This window comes from Chelonoidis abingdonii, chromosome 3 (genome assembly GCF_003597395.2).
Source record: "Chelonoidis abingdonii isolate Lonesome George chromosome 3, CheloAbing_2.0, whole genome shotgun sequence".
NCBI lineage: Eukaryota > Metazoa > Chordata > Testudines > Testudinidae > Chelonoidis > Chelonoidis abingdonii.
The window spans coordinates 160,630,306-160,650,914 of record NC_133771.1 but is presented as its reverse complement, the minus strand read 5'-3'; the positions used below and the strand labels follow the sequence as shown (position 1 = coordinate 160,650,914).

Below are 20,609 nucleotides of genomic sequence, written 5' to 3'. Positions count from 1 at the left end.
GTCTTAGCAACTACAGCCAACATATCTGGTATCTCTAAGCAGTGACATTTTGTCATGGGCTAGTCTACTTTGCGTCACACATACCAACACTTTTATTGAGGCTTAATTTCTTTTATACAGCATAAAGCAAAACCACAGATGCTCACAAGAACAGGTTTCACTTTTGGTTTACTACCAGAAGCTTTAGAAGTCTGATGCACAAACTCACACTTTTCACTGACCTACAATGAACCACCACCAGCTGGGTTTCTCAAGAGAAACAATATGATTACACTAATACAGAGGTCATGCTCCATATCAGTTTTTCATCATTCTAGAAGTTATTCAATTGTTTTTGCCACACATTTCCTTTTGTACTATCTTCCATCATGCTTTCTGCCTCCCCTCCCTGGCTAGGGAGACCAGATAGCAAGTGTGAAAAACTGGGATGGGGGAAGGGGTAATAGGCGCCCATATAAGACAAAAGTCTTAATATCGGGACGTCTGGTCATCCTATTCTTGGCCACACTGTGAGTCCTGAGAAATGAACAAATAATGCAAATGCAAAAGTGGGGAAAAAATTTGCCCACAAAACTCTGTACTAGAGAAAATGTGCCCCCCCCACTTCAAATAACTAATCTGATAAAGATACAAAGCGTCTTCACTAGAAAGATATTATAGACTTGTCCAGTATGTCCAGGAGAGCCTGATCCTGAATTCCTTGAACACTTGAAACACATACTGAGCTTAATAAGAATTTTGGATGAGCAAGGAATACCAGAATGGCCCCAGAAGAGCATCCCCAAATTGTAGATTCTCTCTGAAGGCAGACTCACCTCCTTTTCTTTCAAGATTATAATCATAAAATGATCAGAAGCCCTAAACCTGCTAATGTACACTGCCACATGAAACAGAGGACAGTAGAGAGTTCTTCAGGCAGAATGATCATACATTATTTAAAGCTTAAAATGTTAATAGTGAAATCTTGATATGCGCACACTAAACAACAAGGAACAAGTGCAGTTTGTGGACATCATAAGAGTCTTACTAATGACTCCTGAGCAGCTGTCACGCTTGAAGGTGTCAAGGCACCTCTGTCCACTTCCTGGTCTTGCTAAGTACACACCCTCAGGTGTCTGGCCTTGTCTCTTTACCTCTCTTGGGGTGGAATTTCACAATTCTCCCACACAGAGTATTACAACCCAGGACACAGTCTACCAACTAAGTATACCTAACTGGATTCAGCACCTGCAGTTCTTCTTTGGGGAGAGTCTATGACCAGTGGTGTATATAGAAATCAGACAGGCTTCTCAAAACCGAAGTATTGTTTATTTTAACTCTAGAACAAAATATTTAGAGAACAAGAACCTTAAGATAACAGTCTACATACATCTTGCCAGAAGGCATACCATCCCCTGATATAGCCTGGGCATGCCTGGCTCCCTCAAACACCCAGTTGCTGCCTTTCCCAGTCTGCTTTTCCTGAACAACTCTCTGACTAGCAACCCCACCCTCATGACAGGGAGTTCCTTTGCTTTTGACATACCTGGGCTTTTCAAGCTTGTCAAAACAAGTTCTGTAAACTAGCTGGAGCCAGGAGGTAGAATCTTTACAGCTAACAGTTTGGGCATTGTCTCTTAACAACCCTTAAATGTTTATCTAATGGTGACTTATCTTGAGCCACTGTTTTCTTCCTGCTAGCTTTTCCTTACAGCTTGCTGTTAAAATAAAGCAATATATTCATACAGTGAGCATCTCAATAACCAGGTCAACATACAGTATTCATAAACTATTAAAGAGCAGCTCCATTTCCATGTGCAGCAATAGCCCCAAACCTGTACACTGCTTGACAGGATAGCCCCAAATAGAACATTTTTTGCATAATATTCTTGCCTACATAATAAAATGTTGGAAATCAAAAGAATTTCTAGACCATACTGGACACAATAAAACAAATTATAATGTTCCCTTCTGAAAATTATATGTTACAAAAGGGAGCAGAATTCACAAACATAGAAATTAATCTAAATCCAAAGCAGCATTATCAGACTGAATATTTATTTCTTAACTGACCTTTTGTAATCAGTTAAATTAAAAGGCTGTTCTGCTTGCATATTCATAAGCAGTTAGTGACTTTCTCTGCAGAAAAATGAATTATCATGGTTCAACAACTTGAGTCTAAAGGGCACAAAACAATGAATTTAAATGAGTTCTCAGTTCAAAAAGGCTTATGCTAGATTTGATTTTCCTGATTTTTTTTAACTTTGCAAATGTGTTTCCAGAAAGCTAACAAGCTGCTGCCTCCAAGCCAACCCGCTCCTTACTGTTTTGGAGTTCTTGCAAGGAAAGGGAGCGTGCTGTGCCAATATCATTACACTTTAGGGCCAGAATCATTTTATTTTAAGCCAGTTTTCTTTACAGTACATTTTATTCAGATTCTACTAAAATGCTGCTTGCACAATATTATATTTTGCTGAAATGAAGATTCACAGCTTTATTAATCTTACAATTAATTTTTTTTCCTTCTTCTTATTCGTGACTAACTGATCATATATTACTTCCCCTAAAGATGCTGGTATTTCCAACTTTTTTTTCTAAACATTCTTCTTATAAACAGCCATATGGGGCTAAGCATCTTTTTCAGTCTGTACATTAAGTCTTAACATCTTATTCTTTTGGTCTCAATTTCTAACCCACCTAGCTGTATTGCTATGGAAAGGGTAGTGGCATTAATGTAATGTAATGGCAGAAAGCAGCAGTTTCAAAAACAGAAGTATTTTCTCATAGCAAATGGCTTTCTAGGTCCCACATTCTACTAGTTCAGAAAGAATATTACTTTCTCATATTCAGATTAGGCAGAAAAGCAGCAAGGAGTTTCTCTCCTTTTGGCCTCCTTCAATTAACTAAACTCTGATGCTTATTTATCTGTATTATCAGGGAGTCCCAGTCATGGACCAAAACGCTCTCCCCCCCCACGATCTATGTACTTCCTGTGCTGAAAAACTAGATTTTTATTAGAATTAAAGTTTTAAACTTCCCATAATAAAGTCTTTTAACTAGCGAACAGGATCTAATCTATGCCAGAAAGAAATGAGGTAGGACATGTCTGTCTCCCAACTCCACAAGTAAGAACAAATGGGATCAGTTTGGCACTCCCCATTAAAAATTTGTCAGAGTGGGATAGGCAAAGCTGCTGTAGCTTATGTAACAGACCCAGGCCATTGGGGTAGAGGAGTTTGGTAGAGGGCAAATATACTGGTCACTGGATGAGTAGTTTTCTGTTCCCCGAGTGACCAGAGCAGGGGCTGCACTAGAGTAATCAGGAACCTGCTAGAACCAATTAAGGCAGACAGGCTGATTAGAACACCTGCAGCCAATCAAGGTAGGCTAATCAGGGCACCTGGTTTAAAAGGAGCTCACTCCATCAGGGATGGGGAGCCAGAGGAGAGGAAGTGCGTGTGAGGAGCGGAGCAGAGGTGCAGGGAGCTGACAGTGAAGGGTGTGCTGCTGGAGACTAAGGATACAAGCGTTATCAGACACCAGGAGGAAGGTCCTGTGGTGAGGATAAAGAAGGTGTTTGGAGGAAGGCCATGGGAGTAGCCAGGGGTTGTAGCTGTCTGCAGCTGTTACAGGGGCAGTATAGACAGCTGCAATCCACAGGGCCCTGGGCTGGAACCCGGAGTAGAGAGTGGGCCCGGGTTCCCCCTAAACCTCCTAACTCCTGATCAGACACAGGAGAAGTTGACCCAGACTGTGGGGAAGATCACTGAGGTGAGGAAATCTGCCAGATAAGCGCAGGACCCACCAAGGTAGAGGAGGAACTTTGTCACACTATCCAAATCCCACAACAGATACTTTCCCAATATATTTTTTTAAACAATAGAGGCCAGTTATGAGGAACTGTGGGACTCCCAAACAACTATAGTAGGGATAGTTGGCTTGGGAATGGCCTACTGAATTGTTACACAGAGAATGCAACTTTCAAAACATCACATTTACTGAAGCAAAGCCATCCAGTCTGTAATAGTTACAAGTCACGTGCAAGAAGATATCTGTGCTGCACAGTTCTCCTACAGTAGACTCACCTATCTCAGATGAAAAGACCAATGTTACCTTTGTAAAGTGAGCCTCAGTGAAGACTAAAAAGACGATAAATTAGTAATTTTATAGGCCTTTAAAGAGTGTTTCATATGGCTCGCTCACATCTGGAAGCAAGACAGCCTTCCTTTGCCCTTCAAAGAGAAGGAAGACTAAAATCTTATATTCCATCCAAAACTAAACTTTAGAACCATGAACATACAGATTGTACTATATCCCTTCCTTTCTTTGTGAGAGATTAGGGCCAATTTTTGGCAAAACTATGTCCTGATTAAGATGAAATGAGGCTAAAACTTTGGGAAGAAAAGTGAGGCACATACATAGGGCCATTTTATTTCCATGAGAAACCATAAAGAGAGATACACAAGTAAGAGTGGCTAAACCCTCTAAGAAGCCACCTTCCAGAAAGGGAGGGGAAAATATATGAAAGGGGCTAAAAGAGAAAAAGAAAGAGGAACTGAAGGACTAAATTCAAGCTCCAGGGAGGTAGAGGCAAAATCTCCAAGAAGAACGTAAGAACGGCCATACTTGGTCAGACCAAAGATCCATCAAGCCCAATATCCTGTCCTCTGACAGTGGCCAATGTCAGGTGCCCCAAAGGGAATGAACAGACAGGTTATCAACAAGTGATCCATGCCCTGTCACCCAATCCCAGCTTCTGGAAAACAGAGGCTAGGGACACCATTCCTGCCCATCCTGACTAATAGCCATTGATGAAAAAATACTTTCTTGTGTTTGTTTTAAACCTGCTACCTATTAATTTCATTTGGTGGCCCCTTGTTCTTGTATTATGAGAAGGAGTAAATAACACTTCCTTATTTACTTTCTCTATACCACTCATGATTTTATAGACCTCTATCATATCCCCCTTAGTCGCCTCTTTTCCAAGCTGAAAAGTCCCAGTCTTATTAATCTCTCCTCATATGGAAGCCGTTCATACCCCTAATCATTTTTTGTTGCCCTTTTCTGAACCTTTTTCCAATTCCAATATCTTTTTTGAGATGGGGCGACCACATCTGCATGCAGTATTCAAGGTGTGGGCGTACCATGGATTTATATAGAGGCAATATGATATTTTCTGTCTTATTATCTATCCCTTTCTTGATGATTCCCAACATTCTGTTTGCTTTTTTGACTGCTGCTGCACATTGAGTGGATGATTTCAGAGAACTATCCACAATGACTCCAAGATCTCTTTCTTGAGTGGTAACAGCTAATTTAGACCCCATCATTGTATATGTATAGTTAGGATTATGTTTTCCAATGTGCATTACTTTGCATTTATCAACATTAATTTCATCTGCCATTTTGTTGCCCAGTCACCCAGTTTTGTGAGATCCTTTTGTAGCTCTTCGCAGTCTGCCTGGGACTTAACTATCTTGAGTAGTTTTGTATCATCTGCAAATTTTGCCACCTCACTGTTTACCCCCTTTTTCCAGATCATTTATGAATATGTTAAATAGGACTGGTCCCAGTACAGATCCCTGGGGGACACCACTATTTACCTCTCTCCATTCTGAAAACTGACCATTTATTCCTACCCTTTGTTTCCTATCTTTTAACCAGTTACCAATCCATGAGAGAACCTTCCCTCTTATCCCATGACTGCTTATTTTGCTTAAGAGCCTTTGGTGAGGGACCTTGTCAAAGGCTTTCTGAAAATCTAAATACACTATATCCACTGGATCTCCTTGTCCATGCTTGTTGACCCCTCAAAGAATTCTAGTAGATTGGTGAGGCATGATTTCCCTTTACAAAAACCATGTTGACTATTTCCCAACAAATTATGTTCATCTATGTGTCTGACAATTTTTGTTCTTTATGATAGTTTCAACCAATTTGCCTGGTACTGAAGTGAGGCTTACTGGCCTGTAGTTGCCAGGGTCACCTCTGGAGCCCTTTTTAAAAATTGGCATCACATTAGCTATCCTCCAGTCATTTGGTACAGAAGCTGATTTAAATGATAGGTTACAGATGACAGTTAGTAGTCCTGCAATTTCGGAGACTTATTACGTTTAGTTTATCAATTTGTTCCAAAACCTCCTCTAATGACACCTTAATTTGGGACAGTTCCTCAGATCTGTCACCCAAAAAGAATGGCTCAGGTTTGGGAATCTCCCTCATATCCTCAATAGTGAAGACCAATGCAAAGAATTCATTTAGTTTCTCTGTAATGGCCTTATCTTTGAGTGCTCCTTTAGAATCTCAATCGTCCAGAAGAAGAGTAGAACAGGAGGGCAAGGAGATGGGAGTCCACAGAAAAGCATCCTGTCCACCCTCCTACAGAGAATGGAGGCCTGAACCTTAAGGGAAATTAAAAGACCCCCCCAAGAAACACACACAGAACAAAAGGGATGCCAGATATCTTAGGAGAGAGCTTCCTCACAGCACACCATTGAGAAAAGCATTCCCACACACACCAGTACGCTATCAAGGAAGATCTCTTTCTGGATGCTAATAGGATCTTCCTGAGTCTCTTGATAAAGTCTAGCTCTTTCAGCATATTCCTTTTGTGTGCCGGGACAACAGTAAAAATGGATTTGGGTCGAGCTGTATCTGTACAAAGGGGCCTTAGGATAGCAGATCCTTCGGATGAGGAAGGAGAAATGTCATTTTTGGACATTCTTAGAAGATCAGCATAGCATATCCCAGCCCTTTAAAGAAGATCCAGGGCCATGAAGATTACAGTTGCCCAAGTATTAGAACCCTCAAAATGACAGGGAAAAATAGAAGGCAGATGCCAGACTGAATTTACTAGGGATGGAACCATTACCCAGAGGTCTGAGTACCTGCTGCAAAATTTCCACATCATCCTGTTGTGTCTTATGATGAATAAACCTATCTGTTGAAAGTCCAGTCAAGCCACCACATCGTGATATACATTTTCCTTGAGGTTCCATTCTCCTGAGTGAATCTTTTACTGTTGTAGCTAATCCACTTGTATTATATGTTCCCTTTTCCTAGCACATACAGAACCCTGATAGATTTTAGGTTTTTTTTTCCAAAGATGAAAAGCAGGAGCGTTTTCTTTTAGAAGGGGTTGAATTCTGGAATCTCCTAGAAATGGGAAGAGCTTGGCAAGTCAAAAGCACCAAAATGAGAGCTTCTCAGGCCTGGTAAATTTTACCACCACAGCTATGTCGGTTAGGAGTGTGAAGAAACAAAAATAATCTATTATTCACCCTAACCAAAATAGCTATGGTGACAAAAGCCTTAGTGTAGATGTAATTCTACTAGCAAAAAAGTCCTGTTGTCAGCACAGCTTAATCGATTCAGGAAACTGGTTTAAGGAAAGTAACTCTTGACAGTATAATCTGTGTTTCCACTAGGGGGTTATCCAGGATAGTTATGCAGGTATATCTACACCAGCAAACCATTTTAAAGTCTACACAAGGCTCACTGACTATCTTGCCTCACCACATACCATCTACCCATTTACTCTGTGTTGGGGACAACCAGGACCCAGAAGATACTAAATTTCTTTTAGAAAATCCCATGAAATATTATTGCATTATAAATTATAAAAACATTGTGTGTGTGATTTCAAGATAATAAAACTAGAGAGGAAATGTACATTTGTATAGGATTTTTTTTAAATATAGCAAGTAAACTTTTGATAAAATACAGTTTTGCACCCAAACTGAGTTCAGTGGGATTTATGGGCACACAAGGCACGTAGAATTATACTCTCTTTCTCTATATATTGTTTATTTGTATTTTACATTTTTCACTCAATTTAATGTTAGACAAATGTGTCATACTGCTCTACGCTTGTGTCTCAATACTGACCCAAGCAGAGCACTTCTGCAGTTTAGAGAACAATCTAAGTGCTCATAACCTCACTGCACACAGACAATCAAGCAACTGAGAGAAGGCAACAAATATCATCTGGGTTGGTTTGAGTCAACAACCTAAAGGTGAAAGGTTTATTATCCCACTGACAATCTTCTGATTTATCCTCTTTCATCCACAAATATTGCATTTGCAAGAAATCAGACATATTCTAACAATTAATTTGTTTATATCTTTTCAATGACTAAGCAAACAATGTTTTGTAAAATTAGAAAATTAGATTTTGAAGTTTCTCTGTGCTATATACACACAAATTACATGCACTATTTTGGAAAAATCGTTATTCAAAATATAAACAGGATTCAGCTGGCACCTCCATTATAAATCCAGATTTTCAGCTTTAGATATCTTGGCTCTTTTAAGCTTTCGTGGGTGAAGTTTGGCATACAGTTGCTGACCAGATGTAGATTTCAAATGTTTTTAGTAGAAGAGCTTTTCACATTCTAAAAAATAATTAACCACCTTTCCACCTCCACTCCCCCAAACAAATTTGGAATAGGTTTCAGAATCAGTAAAGAGTAAAAATAAGTTTTATTTTTAAAGTGCTCAACCCCAAAGACATCCAAGCAGAGCACAAAAACAAACAAAATATTTTCAAAGGCAACAGAGCCCTCAGTGAAAAGTAAAACTGCAAATCTAGCATAAAAATGCATAAGAAAAAACAATATACAACTCAAAAAAAATACATAAGCCCAATAAACACCAACTAAAAGGAAAACGTGCTCTGGCCAGATAAATGGTTTTACGCAAGAGCAGTAATGATAGAGAAGAGAGATTGTAAGTGTATCCTCCCTCACTAGTTTAGTTCATGTACTGGTAGCAATCTTGTTCAGAGCTCTTATTTAGACCTAAAGGTATCCATTTCTATAAAAAGCGGAGCACATTCTAATACAATTATGTGATCATATTTCACCAGTATCATTCAGGTGTAATGACTTAACTGTCCAAACTCTATCCCATATTGAGATGGTCAGCTTCCCGGTTGTGAAGTACTAGAGATATATTTTGTACATTAACTTACTCCCACTTAGCTCATAGTGAAGGTGTTTGGACACTAATCTTCTCCAAGATGTCTGGACATCCCCGGATGTAGAAAGCACCACCACGTAAAGATATCAAGGATAGATATGCTTGCAAATTTTTGCTGGAATAACATGCATATAGTGCTTCAAGAACTGTGAATTCTCTTTAGAAAAAAACACATCCTTGCTCAACTCCATTCCGAGTCTGGCTCTGACAAAAATCTTGTGTTGAGGGCACAGTGACTTTTTGAAATTTAGGAAGAATCCATTAATGTTTTAGAAAACATTCAATTTGAGTCATGTCAGGAGTTTTTTTGTGTGAGGACCCATAGAGTAATTCATTCCAAAAAGACCACCCAGAAGAGCACAATTTATATTATATGGTGACCCTGTATGGTTTTATCTTTCAAGAAAATTATCCTGAAGGGAAAGGGAAGTAGCACGGTCTGTGAGAGTCTCTTCACAGTTTGAAAGTTTAAGAGGGACTCCTGTCACTGAACTATTCTGAAATGTTTTTAAAAGCCTTTAAGAAATGCTCAGTCAAAAACAAACAAAATTAGCTAACCTGAACTTGGTTTGTAAATATATATAAACAACATAAAGGGAAAAAATCATTAAGAGATGTCGCAAGCAAAGCTAAGATTAAACATGAAAATAAATAGAGCCATAAAATTTGCATTCGCATCTGATCTGCCGTCTGCAAACATGGTCCACAAATACCTGCGAATAGAAAGTGGATAACGCTGATTTGCAGGGCACTAAAAATAAACACAAAAATTTAGAAAGTATGGAAATTACAGTTACCATCACCCAAACAACCATCAATCTGCCCATATATCATCATGTACAGAACATATGAAAAACAGAAGACAATGCTATTCTCAAACAATGCACCAGTGACTCAAAAAACAGAAGTGTCCTAACTGGACTAACCCTATCTTTTCTGATAACCTAACTGTAAACTCACTAGCTTAGCATTTAAATCAAAGTGCTCCTGTCTTTAAATGCCTACAAAAAATGAATGCAGTCCTGACACCGTTAAACCCATATGCTGCCATTGGAAAAAGGCGGGCTTTCATTTTTTCCTTTAAGAAAAAGTGTTTGTATTTAGACAATCACACCAAAGAATATAGGTTTAAAATATAAAAGCGTTCTGAAACTTGGCAAAAAGATACCCAGATACTATATCTGAAGATACTAAATTCTTAAATGGTCAGAGCAAAAATTAGGTATTTTACATACAAAGATGTAGTGCACCATAGGAATCATATTTACATTAGACACAAAAGCTAAACCAAAGCCAGAGTTCCTCAACTCTACAAACTAGAAGAATAAAATGGATTTAGTCAAGTAAAGCTGGTTTAGTAGATTTAACATGGCCTCATTGTAAAAGCTCTATCAAACATGCAGATATTAAGATTCTAATAAAGTTCTTCCTTTTGGTCTGGAAATATATACAGGTATAATTTTGCCACCCATTGAAATGCAGCCGCCTTTAAGGTATAGGACAATGCATTACAGAAAGGAGAGGAAAGTTCTGCCCAAATACATTGAGACAAAATCTGCTATTACAATAAGCATTGTAGAATCTTTAATGTCCACAAAGAGAAGGTACAATGCTTAAAAAGTCAAGGTTCAATGAAAAATCTTCATAAAGTAAACAACACATCGCTCAGTTAGTGTGTGTCAGTAGACTAAATGGCTGAATAGAGTCTACTGGGATTCAAATCTCTACCAAATAGTGACAGTTAGTTAAGATATCAAAAATCAATCCTAGGGCAATTCAAAAGGTAACTTTTGCCATAATGCTGTTGTCTACGTCCCACCAAGCAAAGAATACTTCAAAAATACTGGAAAACCAGGGTTAAAATTTCTCGTATGCACTTCAGTTATTGACTGGCTCACACTAACAAATAACAAGGCTAACATGACAAACAATTCTTGTTACTCAAACCGGCATCAAAGTAATGAGCTCCAAATTAATCTAATCTATACACACAAATTACTAATCTGTTTTTGTGCCGATTGAATTTTTATCTGAATACAGTGAAACATGGCCGGGGGTGTGTGTGTTGTTATTGTTTGTTAAATACATGTCCAGTACTTCCCATTCAAAATAACAAACACCGAAAAGAGGAAGAACTTTATTATTTACATCCTGGGAAGCTGTTTTTTTATATTATAAATATATAAATACAAATATGAGATGTAAGTCTGTAAGTTAAGAAAGGTATAATTTAGAAATGAAAATAAAACCATATGAATGTTCATTTCTAATAACACTTTGAACTTATAAACCACCTTCCAAACAATAATTTTTAAAGGATTTTTACACATTTTCATTAACATACTGTAGTTACAAAACAATCTAAAATAAAGGTTTTGGGGAGAGGAGCTGCAGACCCAGCTGCACTCCAGCCGTAGGAATTATGATACCTACAGACAGATTTCACAATGTATGATAGAAAGGGGCCATGACCAGGACATACTGCAGTGCAGGGTCAAAGTGAAGGAGCTGCGGATTGCCTATGACAAGGCACAGGAGGCAAACCGCCGCTCTGGTGCTGCGCCCACGAGCTGCCGGTTCTACAAAGAGCTGGACACGATACTTGGTAGCAACCCCACCTCCACTGCATAGGCCACTGTGAATACTTTGGTGGCCTGCGTGCCAGTCGATAGTAGACTGAGCCAGGAGGAAATCTTGGACAAGGAAGTGGAGAGAGGGAGAGAGGGACTCAGAGGCAGAAGATGACTCGGAGGCCAGAGATGCATGCAGCCACGAGCTCTTCTCTACCACAGAGGAAGCTAGCTAGTCACAGCTGTTGGATATTAGCGAAGCACAAACAGGAGAGGAGGCCCCGGTAAGTGGATTTGCTTTTGGGAACCGCTGAAGTGAGTCATTGGGGGCAGGAGGGTTGCAGAAAGCAGGCTTGTGTCTGTATGATGTATGTACCACCATATGCCTAGTCTGAGCGGTGGAACAGGGTGTTGATTGACTCCCTCACTTCATGGGGATCCGCCTCAGAGATCTCCAGGAAACTCTCATGGACATACCGGGCAATCTGCTGCTGCAGGTCCTTTGGCAGAGCTGCTTTGTTTCTTGCCCCATTAACGGTAACTTTTCCGTGCCACTCTGCCATCACGGAGAGGGCTGGGGGGTAGGGTGAAAACTATTGCTCCACACAGGCAGGCCGCATAAGGGCCAGGGAGGAAGCCACAGTCTTGGAGAAAAGACCCTCCTTTTATTTCCCACTCACCCTCATCAGCGAGATATCTTCCATAATGGATACAGCTTCTGGAAAAATATGGGGACAGAAATAATTATAAGGCCCCCAAGCCCCTCTCCCCCCCTACAGTGCTGGCTCTCTCCAAGAGCCACATGCCCAGTGTACAGTAGGGTCCGGGAACACTGATTTCCCCTGTGGCTACTCACCATTTTGGGAGTCTTGTGGCTCATGTGTGCTTGCCTGGAGTCAGCCAGTTAGTGACAAGTGTGTGAGGACTGGGTGTTTTTTAAATCATTGACTCAGTGGTCTGTGTGTTGCAAACAATACTGCTTCTGCATAATGTTGCATTTTGGCTTCACAGATACAACCTTGGGAGCCCAGCCTCCCTCTTTGTTATGGCTGGCTGAACGGCTGTGCAGAATTAGAAAGCAGCCATGAACAACGAAGGAGAACTTTCTGCATGAGGTCATGGTGCAGTCTGCGACCAAGAAACAAGAATTGAAGGACAACGAGAAGAGGGACCGAAAGGAAAATGTGGCACACCAGAATGAATCCACAGAGTAGCTCTTAAACGTTATGGAGTGCCAAGTGGACATGCTCCAGACGATACTAGCACTGCAAACTGAGCAGCTCCATGCCTGTCCTCCCCTGCAGCCACTGTCACAAAACTCTTTCCTGTGCGCACCCCCAGACATCGCTAGCACACTCTTATCAGCCTCCTGGCTCCAGTCTGTATCCACGGCATTCCACTTCTCCCCTGTCACAGTCCAGCACTGCGGACTCCCAGTACCCACTGCACTCAATACCCATCCCTCTGTTTAGCCCGCTGAAGTACAGTACTCGCTGCACTGTACTCCAAAGGAGCAGGTTGGATATGATCCCTGGACATACACAAAACTTTAACTGTCCTGGGACTCCACACCTCCTGGGATCTTCCCTTCCCCATCCCCCTCAGTGCTGATGTGGTTTTTTGTTTGTCTCTCTCCTCTCGTTGTTGGTTTTTAAATAAGAATTGTGTTGATTTGAAAGCCATCTTTATTCTATTAATTGAAAGCAAACAGAGCCCTGCAAAGCAACAGACAATTATGTTAAATCTTTATATTGCATCATCTGCACCAATCACAATCACTTCCTAGCATTACAAGCACTGCACTCTCGAGTACAGCAACAAATATTAGTGGTTTTCAGCTTCAAATTGCTGCCTCAAGGCATCCCTGATCCGTATGGCCCTGCGCTGCTCCCCTCTAATAGCCCTGGTCTCTGGCTATTCAAATTCAGCCTCCAGCCACTGAGCCTCAGCAGTCCCTCTCTAAGTGAAGCTTTCACCCTTCCCTTCACAAATATTATGGAGAGTACAGCATGTGACTATAAGCACAGGAATACTGTCATCAGCCAGATCCACCCTTCTATATAGGCAGCACCAGCAGGCCTTTAAATGGCCAAAAGCACACTCGGTTATTCTCCACTTGCTCGGGCTGATGTTGAACTGCTCCTTGATGTTGTCAAGGTGCCCTGTGTATGGCCTCATAAGCCATGGCATTAAGGGATAGGTGGGGTCTCCCAGGATCACAGTGGGCATTTCTACTTCCCCTACAGTGATCCTCTGGTCCAGGAAGAAAGTCCCTGCTTGCAGCTTCCTGAACAGGCCAGTTTTCTGAAAGATGCCTCTGTCATGCACCTTTCCGGACCAGCCTGCATTAATGTCTGTGAAGTGCCCACTGTGATCCACAAGCGCCGGAGAACCATAGAGAAATACTCTTTCTGATTAATGTACTTGGTACTTAAGCAGTCTGGTGCCAGAATTGTAATATGCATGCCATCTAGCACCCCTCCACAGTTAGGGAAGTCCATTTGTGCAAAGCCATCTACAATGTCACGCACGTTGCTCATCGTCATGGTCTTTTGGAGCAGGATGTGATGAAAGGCTCTGCACGCTTCCACCAACACAAGTCCAACGGTCAACTTTCCCACTCCGAATTGGTTAGCGACCGAATCGTAGCAGTCCAGAGTAGCCAGCTTCCACAGTGCAGAAGCTTTGTGGTCAGCTCAGAAAGGAGGTTCCATGTGTAGGAAGTGACATGGAAGAAAGAAAAGTGGTGGTCGTGAGAGAAGGGGACAAACAGCCATTGAGGCTGGCATCTCTGGGGAGAAAAGGGGATGGTGGACTACATGATAAAAGGTGGATAAGTAAACAACAGATGAGTTAAGGAGGCGGCGGCTTTGGACAGATTAAATGACTAGGTTGACTCACCGGGCACTGATTTTTACATTAAAGATAAGGTGATACACCATACTTTGTCAAAATGTATCACACAACTCATTCAGCAATGAATTTTATATAAATATTTCTTCTGCAAGATGCCCAGAATTCCCTTGAAGTGTTTCACCCCTCATTTGCTGCAAATATCTCTTTGCTATGTTAAAAAAAGTGTGTTACATGACATACATAGTAAAGAGTATGTATCTGATGGAGACACAAATCTTTAAGTGATGTTGCTATAAGGACCACTGAGAAGCTTGGAATAGAGTGAAACAAGAACTAAAAATAAATAAATAAATAAATGGAAATATACCTATCTCCTGGAACTGGAAGGGACCTTGAAAGGTCGAACTGGAAGGGACCTTGAAAGGTCATTGAGTCCAGCCCCCTGCCTTCACTAGCAGGACCAAGTACTGATTTTGCCCCAGATCCCTAAGTGGCCCCCTCAAGGATTGAACTCACAACCCTGGGTTTAGTAGGCCAATGCTCAAACCACTGAGCTACTACTCTCTGCAAGAAAGGGGTAAACATTACTAGAATTTAAGAAATGAATTAAAGATCATGAAAATACATTTTAGACTCTACTTATTACTATGCATATTCTTCTTCATATTTGATTTAATTTCCCTGTTGCCCACAATTAATAAAATCCGGTTAGTACTGGATTACTGCATCCTGCTTGAGAACAGAGATAATGTGAATATTAAGAAGACAGCCTTCAAAAGCCCAAGTACACATAAAGGCCGTAATAAAATAAAATTCCTGAAGAGATGTAATGGTACAAAGCAACTTAGATCCATTTAAACAAAGCACTCAGCTTTTCTATCTGGTAGACAGACGTTTTTGTCCCTGTAAGAAAAATGCTGTCCTTTTTAAATCATGTTTTACCTTTTATTTTTCAGTGTTTTAAAAAGCAACAGGAATAAAGAAATTGGTGTTTTCAGTTTTATGGACAGTTTTAAATTAACAGTCCATTTGCCAAGTCACAGAAACATTCCAACTATCAAGAAATCTAAGTTAGACATCCCAAAATATAACGAATAGATATTCCCTGCTAGCAAATGAGCTATTCAGATGAACTAAAATAACCTGTTAGCCACTCTGCAGCCTCAGACCAAGAGACAAAACACATCCAGTATCCAAATGACATCTTTCATGTTTCAGACGTACAGAATTAGGTACAGAACTTCCAAAGCACTTGGCTAGCTGAAAAGATCAGTGACCCACAGGGGAAAAAATGAGGACTAAGAACAAAGCCATCTTAGCATTTCCAGCAGAATTTTTGTTAACATACTGATGACTAATGGATTGATATGGAATGTATCTATGACTAATGGATTCCTTAGTATTATGTATCATTCACAAGAGAATAGAACTAGAAAGAAAAACAGAAGTGAGCAAGCTAAAAAATATTTAGCAAAAACCGAAAATTTAATTTGAGCTTTAAAACACTACAACAGAAGTAAGAAGAACTGCTTATGTTAGCTACTGAACAGGAATAAGACTGGAGCTCTATGCTATAGGTATATTTGTCTGACAAGGGAGGCACACTAACGTGATTACTATATCAGAGTTAGAAGTATCACAAGTACGCAACCAAAGTTCACTTCTAGGTACAAGGCTTTATTATTAAAGACTGATCTTAAATATTCAGTAATATTTCACGTTTCTGGTATCCAGCTATGGTATGTATTTTCCACACTAGCAACAGTGTGCAAAAAAGTATTACCCATCTAATGTGCCGATTTTATTATCTCCCCTCCCCAAAGCACGCTTCTGTCTTTAGTGCAGCACCATTTCATTATAAGTATAAAGTTTTCAGAGTCTTGCCTGACACAATGGTGCTCACAATACACTCCCACCTGGTTTCCACCCTTTCTGGTGTTAATACAGACTAATGCCAAAGCCCAACCCAGTTATACCTCATTCTCTGCCATGAAATAAACTCTGCCAAAGTCCAAATAATGTTTTAAAGGCATGGCAAAGGTTTACTCCTCTGCTGAAAGAAGCAAATGAAAATTATTAGGTGCTAAATAGAAGCAACTGATTTTTTTAAAAGCAACTTTTTTTTTTTAAACAGGTATGTACTGTAGAACATTTTAAATGATTATATACGAGGAATGTGATGTCTTATCTTGATTAAAACATTTTTAAATTAATGATTTAGTTGACTCCATAATTATGGTTTTAAAGTGGAGAAAGTGTCTACATACCCATAGGACAGTGAAATAAAAGATTTTTTTAAAATCTGCATTGTTAGCAAATTCCTATTGTTGAGCCATTCTCAAAAGCCAAGTCTCTCTCCAGCACATAATGATCACAAAAACACTGAAGCTGTACTCACATGCAAGGCAGAGGGATCTGGCAGGAATTCAGCATCCTCTCCAAAGATAAAATCTGGTGGCAGCTCTGGGTAGTGGGCATTGAAAATTATATCCCCTGAAATAAAAATAAGTGAATAACACTGTTTATTTCCACTTCATATCCCCAAAATCCTAAATACTGCAGAGGAAAAATTCATTAAGCCCATTTTCAATTAACAGAAGTCATATGCAAAACACAACTATCAGATGTACTGGATGATAAAGTTAATTCTTGAAGGCACTGCATTTTCCTGTGCAAGTACAGAAAACATGTAACAAATTATTCCTTGGTTTCTCACTGCTTATCCCACAAGGGGACACCTTGAAGCACTGATATAGTTAGAAAAGCAACCATATAAAATAGCACCTTCTTCAAAGCAGCACATCTGGGATATTAAGTAATTAAAATTTAATACCCAGCATATCTGTTTTATGTATTTTTGTGAGTCATATCTAAGGAAAACCTGTTGATTTGCTATTGATTTTATAAGGAAGGCACTCAGGTACTATGGTGATGGGTGGCAGTATAAAACGCTAAGGTAGACATACAGAAAGCCAAATTTTCAATGCAGTGAATATTGGGAGAGGAAACAGGAAACAACACTGCCTCAAGAATTATCACAAAACTGTTAGGTAAGTACCATTTGCAGAATCTCTATTACTGAAGATGACATAAGAGACAGAACACAGGTTAATTGTTGGACCTAGGTTTTCAGTGCTGACAGCTGTGGAGAAAAAAATCATCACTGGAGTTGTAAACTGACTACATATGATTCAAATATCAGGGAAATAAAATATGAACTCCTTGGTACCCTTTTTATAGCACATTCTACATTTAATAGCCATATTTCAAAAGAAAACTTTTCATTTTGTTTACATGGCACAAAACATACTCATTACACATGAACAGAGAACTACAAAATAAACATTTTAAAATGCATTGAATATTCCTGTGTTTACTGACATGTTTTAGGCATCTTGTTAAATGACACCAACAGCCCCATGCATTAGGCTTTAACGCTGGTTTTGATAAGAAAAAAATCTTTATACAGTAGAAGTCGCTTAATAGACACAGGACTCTCAAGCTTCATTTAAGCAGTCTTCTTGATTAAGGTGAGTTAGTAAACTCTGTGGGGATTAAGGGAGGTACAGAGCTTATAAATCTCTGTGGACCTTACTATCTGTATTGACTGAGACACAGACTGTCCTCAAATCTGGGTATTAAACAGATAGCATCATGGATTTGGAATGGTCCTATCATCCTACCATGCAGCGTTTTTTCCCAGCAAACAATATTTGGGAGAGGATGTAATGGATCAGCTGGAGTCATCCCAACTAACCACATCCTGACTGAGTGGAACAGAATATAAGGAAATGCTAAAGATCTGGACTATATGTTATTTTTAATATGTATTAATGCCATCTGAAATTAAATAAGAATATTAATTAGGTCACAATCTCTGACATGGAGTTCCTATCTTAAATATCACAAAATATGTAACAAAACTACTTAGCAAGATTATTAATGCTTGCAGTACGTAAAAAATTCTAGTTTGTACTATAAACTTAAATGTCAAATAAAATTCAGAGTTTACACAGATCAAGATGTGATTGTTATCATGTAAACTTTCAGAGAACTACACTCAGCTAAACAGGAGGAACTGGCTTCGAAAGAAACTGCATTCAGTACTTCTTCCCTGCTTCTGAACTACTCCAGTCTCCATTTGAAGATATATAATAGGCAGTAACTCCACGAGCTCTGCACGTAAAATAAGATTTTTGGGGCAGTAGGCATGAAAAGAAAGAAGCCAACACCTAAAACCTATTATGTACTATCAGCTATGTAAAACCCATACAGCACAGTAAAACTGAAGACAGGAAAGTAGTATATAAAATTCTGTTCACACAGAGACAAAACTTCTAGGTGTTTTTTAGCTTTCAAAAATGTGTGTATTAATTTAGTGCCGATGAAAAATCGTGGATAAACAGCCTTGCAACCTGATGTCCTCTATTCATTCATGGGACAGGTAGAGGATGGGAAACGTGGAGGATCTGTAACTGCTAAACTTCTGCAAATATGTCTCAACGTTCTTTGAAAGGCACCACCTCGAGAAGCAGAGTGATCCAGTGATTAAGAGACCCAGGTTCTATTCCTAGTTCTGATGCTGGCCTGTTGGATGATCTTAGTCAAATCACCTGCATTCTCTCTGCTTCACTTTCCCTCATTCGTAAAATGGGGATAATGACATTAACCTCCTTTGTAAAGCACTTTGAGTTCTACAGACAAAAATGAAATGCAAGTGCTAGGTATTCTTATTATAGGGATAAAGGCAGCTCAGTCACGATGGGCTTCAATCCTAGGTCTCCCTGCCAACTAGTGTGCAACTCATGTTTTTTAGTAATGCGAATGCTTGCCCACTGGAAACTGAAGTAGAAACCATCAAACACATTTCAGGTAAGTCACTAGACCACCATCACATGGAAACAAATTTCATTCACAGCGTTCCTAGGGATTTGAAACAGTGACCTAAAGCTGAAAGCTTCTGTAGTCTATGATTGAACCACCCAATCAATCCACTAAGAATTTCTATACAGTGTTTTCTGTTTAATTTTGTTTCAAAACATGATGATGATCTATAATCTATGTTGCACTGGAATTTGATAGGGAACATATCTGAAAACAGCTACATTTATTGAAATAACTTTATGCCCATTAAGCTGGAACAGAAAGTTGAAATTTCCCACAAAAGAACATTATGTTTTGAGCAGGTGGAAGTGCTCTGTTTCAACTATTGTAATATAGTAGTCATATGTAAACAAAAAGCTCTGATAGTGATTTAGTTAAATTTTTGATGAAAAATTAAGATCCTACAAAATGTTTTGATTAGGGCCGTCGATTAATTGCAGTTAACTCAAGCAATTAACTCAAAAAAATTAATCACAGTTAAAAAAATGAATCACGATTAATCACACTGTTAAGCAGTAGAATACCAATTGAAATGTATTAAATATTTTTAGATGTTTTTCTACATTTTCAAATATATTGATTTCTATTACAGCATAGAATGCAAAGTGTACAGTGCTCATTTTTTATTACAAATTATTTTTTTATTACAAATATTTGCCCTGTAAAAATGATAAACAATCGAAATAGTATTTTTCAATTTACCTTATACAAGTACTGTAATGCAATCTCTTTATAGTGAAAGTATAACTTACAAAATGTAGATATTTTGTGTTACATAACTGCACTCAAAAACAAAACAATGTAAAACTTTAGCACCTACAAGTTCACTCAGTCCTACTTCTAGTTCAACCAATCGCTAAGACAAACAAGTTTGTTGACATTTACAGGAGATACTGCTTCCTGCTTCTTATTTACAATGTCACCTGAAAGTGAGAACAGGCATTCGTGTAGCACTTTTGTAGTCGGCGCTGCAAGGTATTTACATGCCAGATATGCTAAACATTCGTATGCCCCTTCATGCCTCAGCCACCATTCCAGAGGACATGCTTCCATGCTGATGATGCTCGTTAAAAAAATAATGCATTAATTTAATTTGTGACTGAACTCTTTGGGGGAGAATCGTATGTCTCCTGCTCTGTTTTACCCACATTCTGCCATATAGTTCATGTTATAGCAGTCTCGGATGATGACCCACCATGTTGTTTGTGTTAAGAACGCTTTCACTGAAGATCTGACGAAACGCAAAGAAGGTACCAATGTGAGATTTCTAAAAATAGCTACAACACTCGACCCAAGATTTAAGAATCTGAAGTGCCACCCAAAATCTGAGAGTGACGAGGT

The 20,609-nt window shown here is 39.3% G+C and overlaps 1 protein-coding gene across 6 annotated transcripts in view; it reads right to left on the bottom strand.

The window, feature by feature from the left end:
- Window positions 1-20,609, bottom strand: part of BABAM2 (BRISC and BRCA1 A complex member 2) — a 308,342-nt gene that overhangs the window by 230,263 nt on the left and 57,470 nt on the right. For all 6 annotated transcript variants that reach the window (XR_004375045.2, XM_032790217.2, XM_032790219.2 and 3 more), the window contains exon 4: window positions 16,783-16,877. Coding sequence is in view for 5 of the 6 variants with exons in the window: in XM_032790217.2 (XP_032646108.1) it covers window positions 16,783-16,877 (95 nt within the window). In the remaining variant the exon portion in view is untranslated. The remainder of the gene's footprint in view (window positions 1-16,782; window positions 16,878-20,609) is intronic.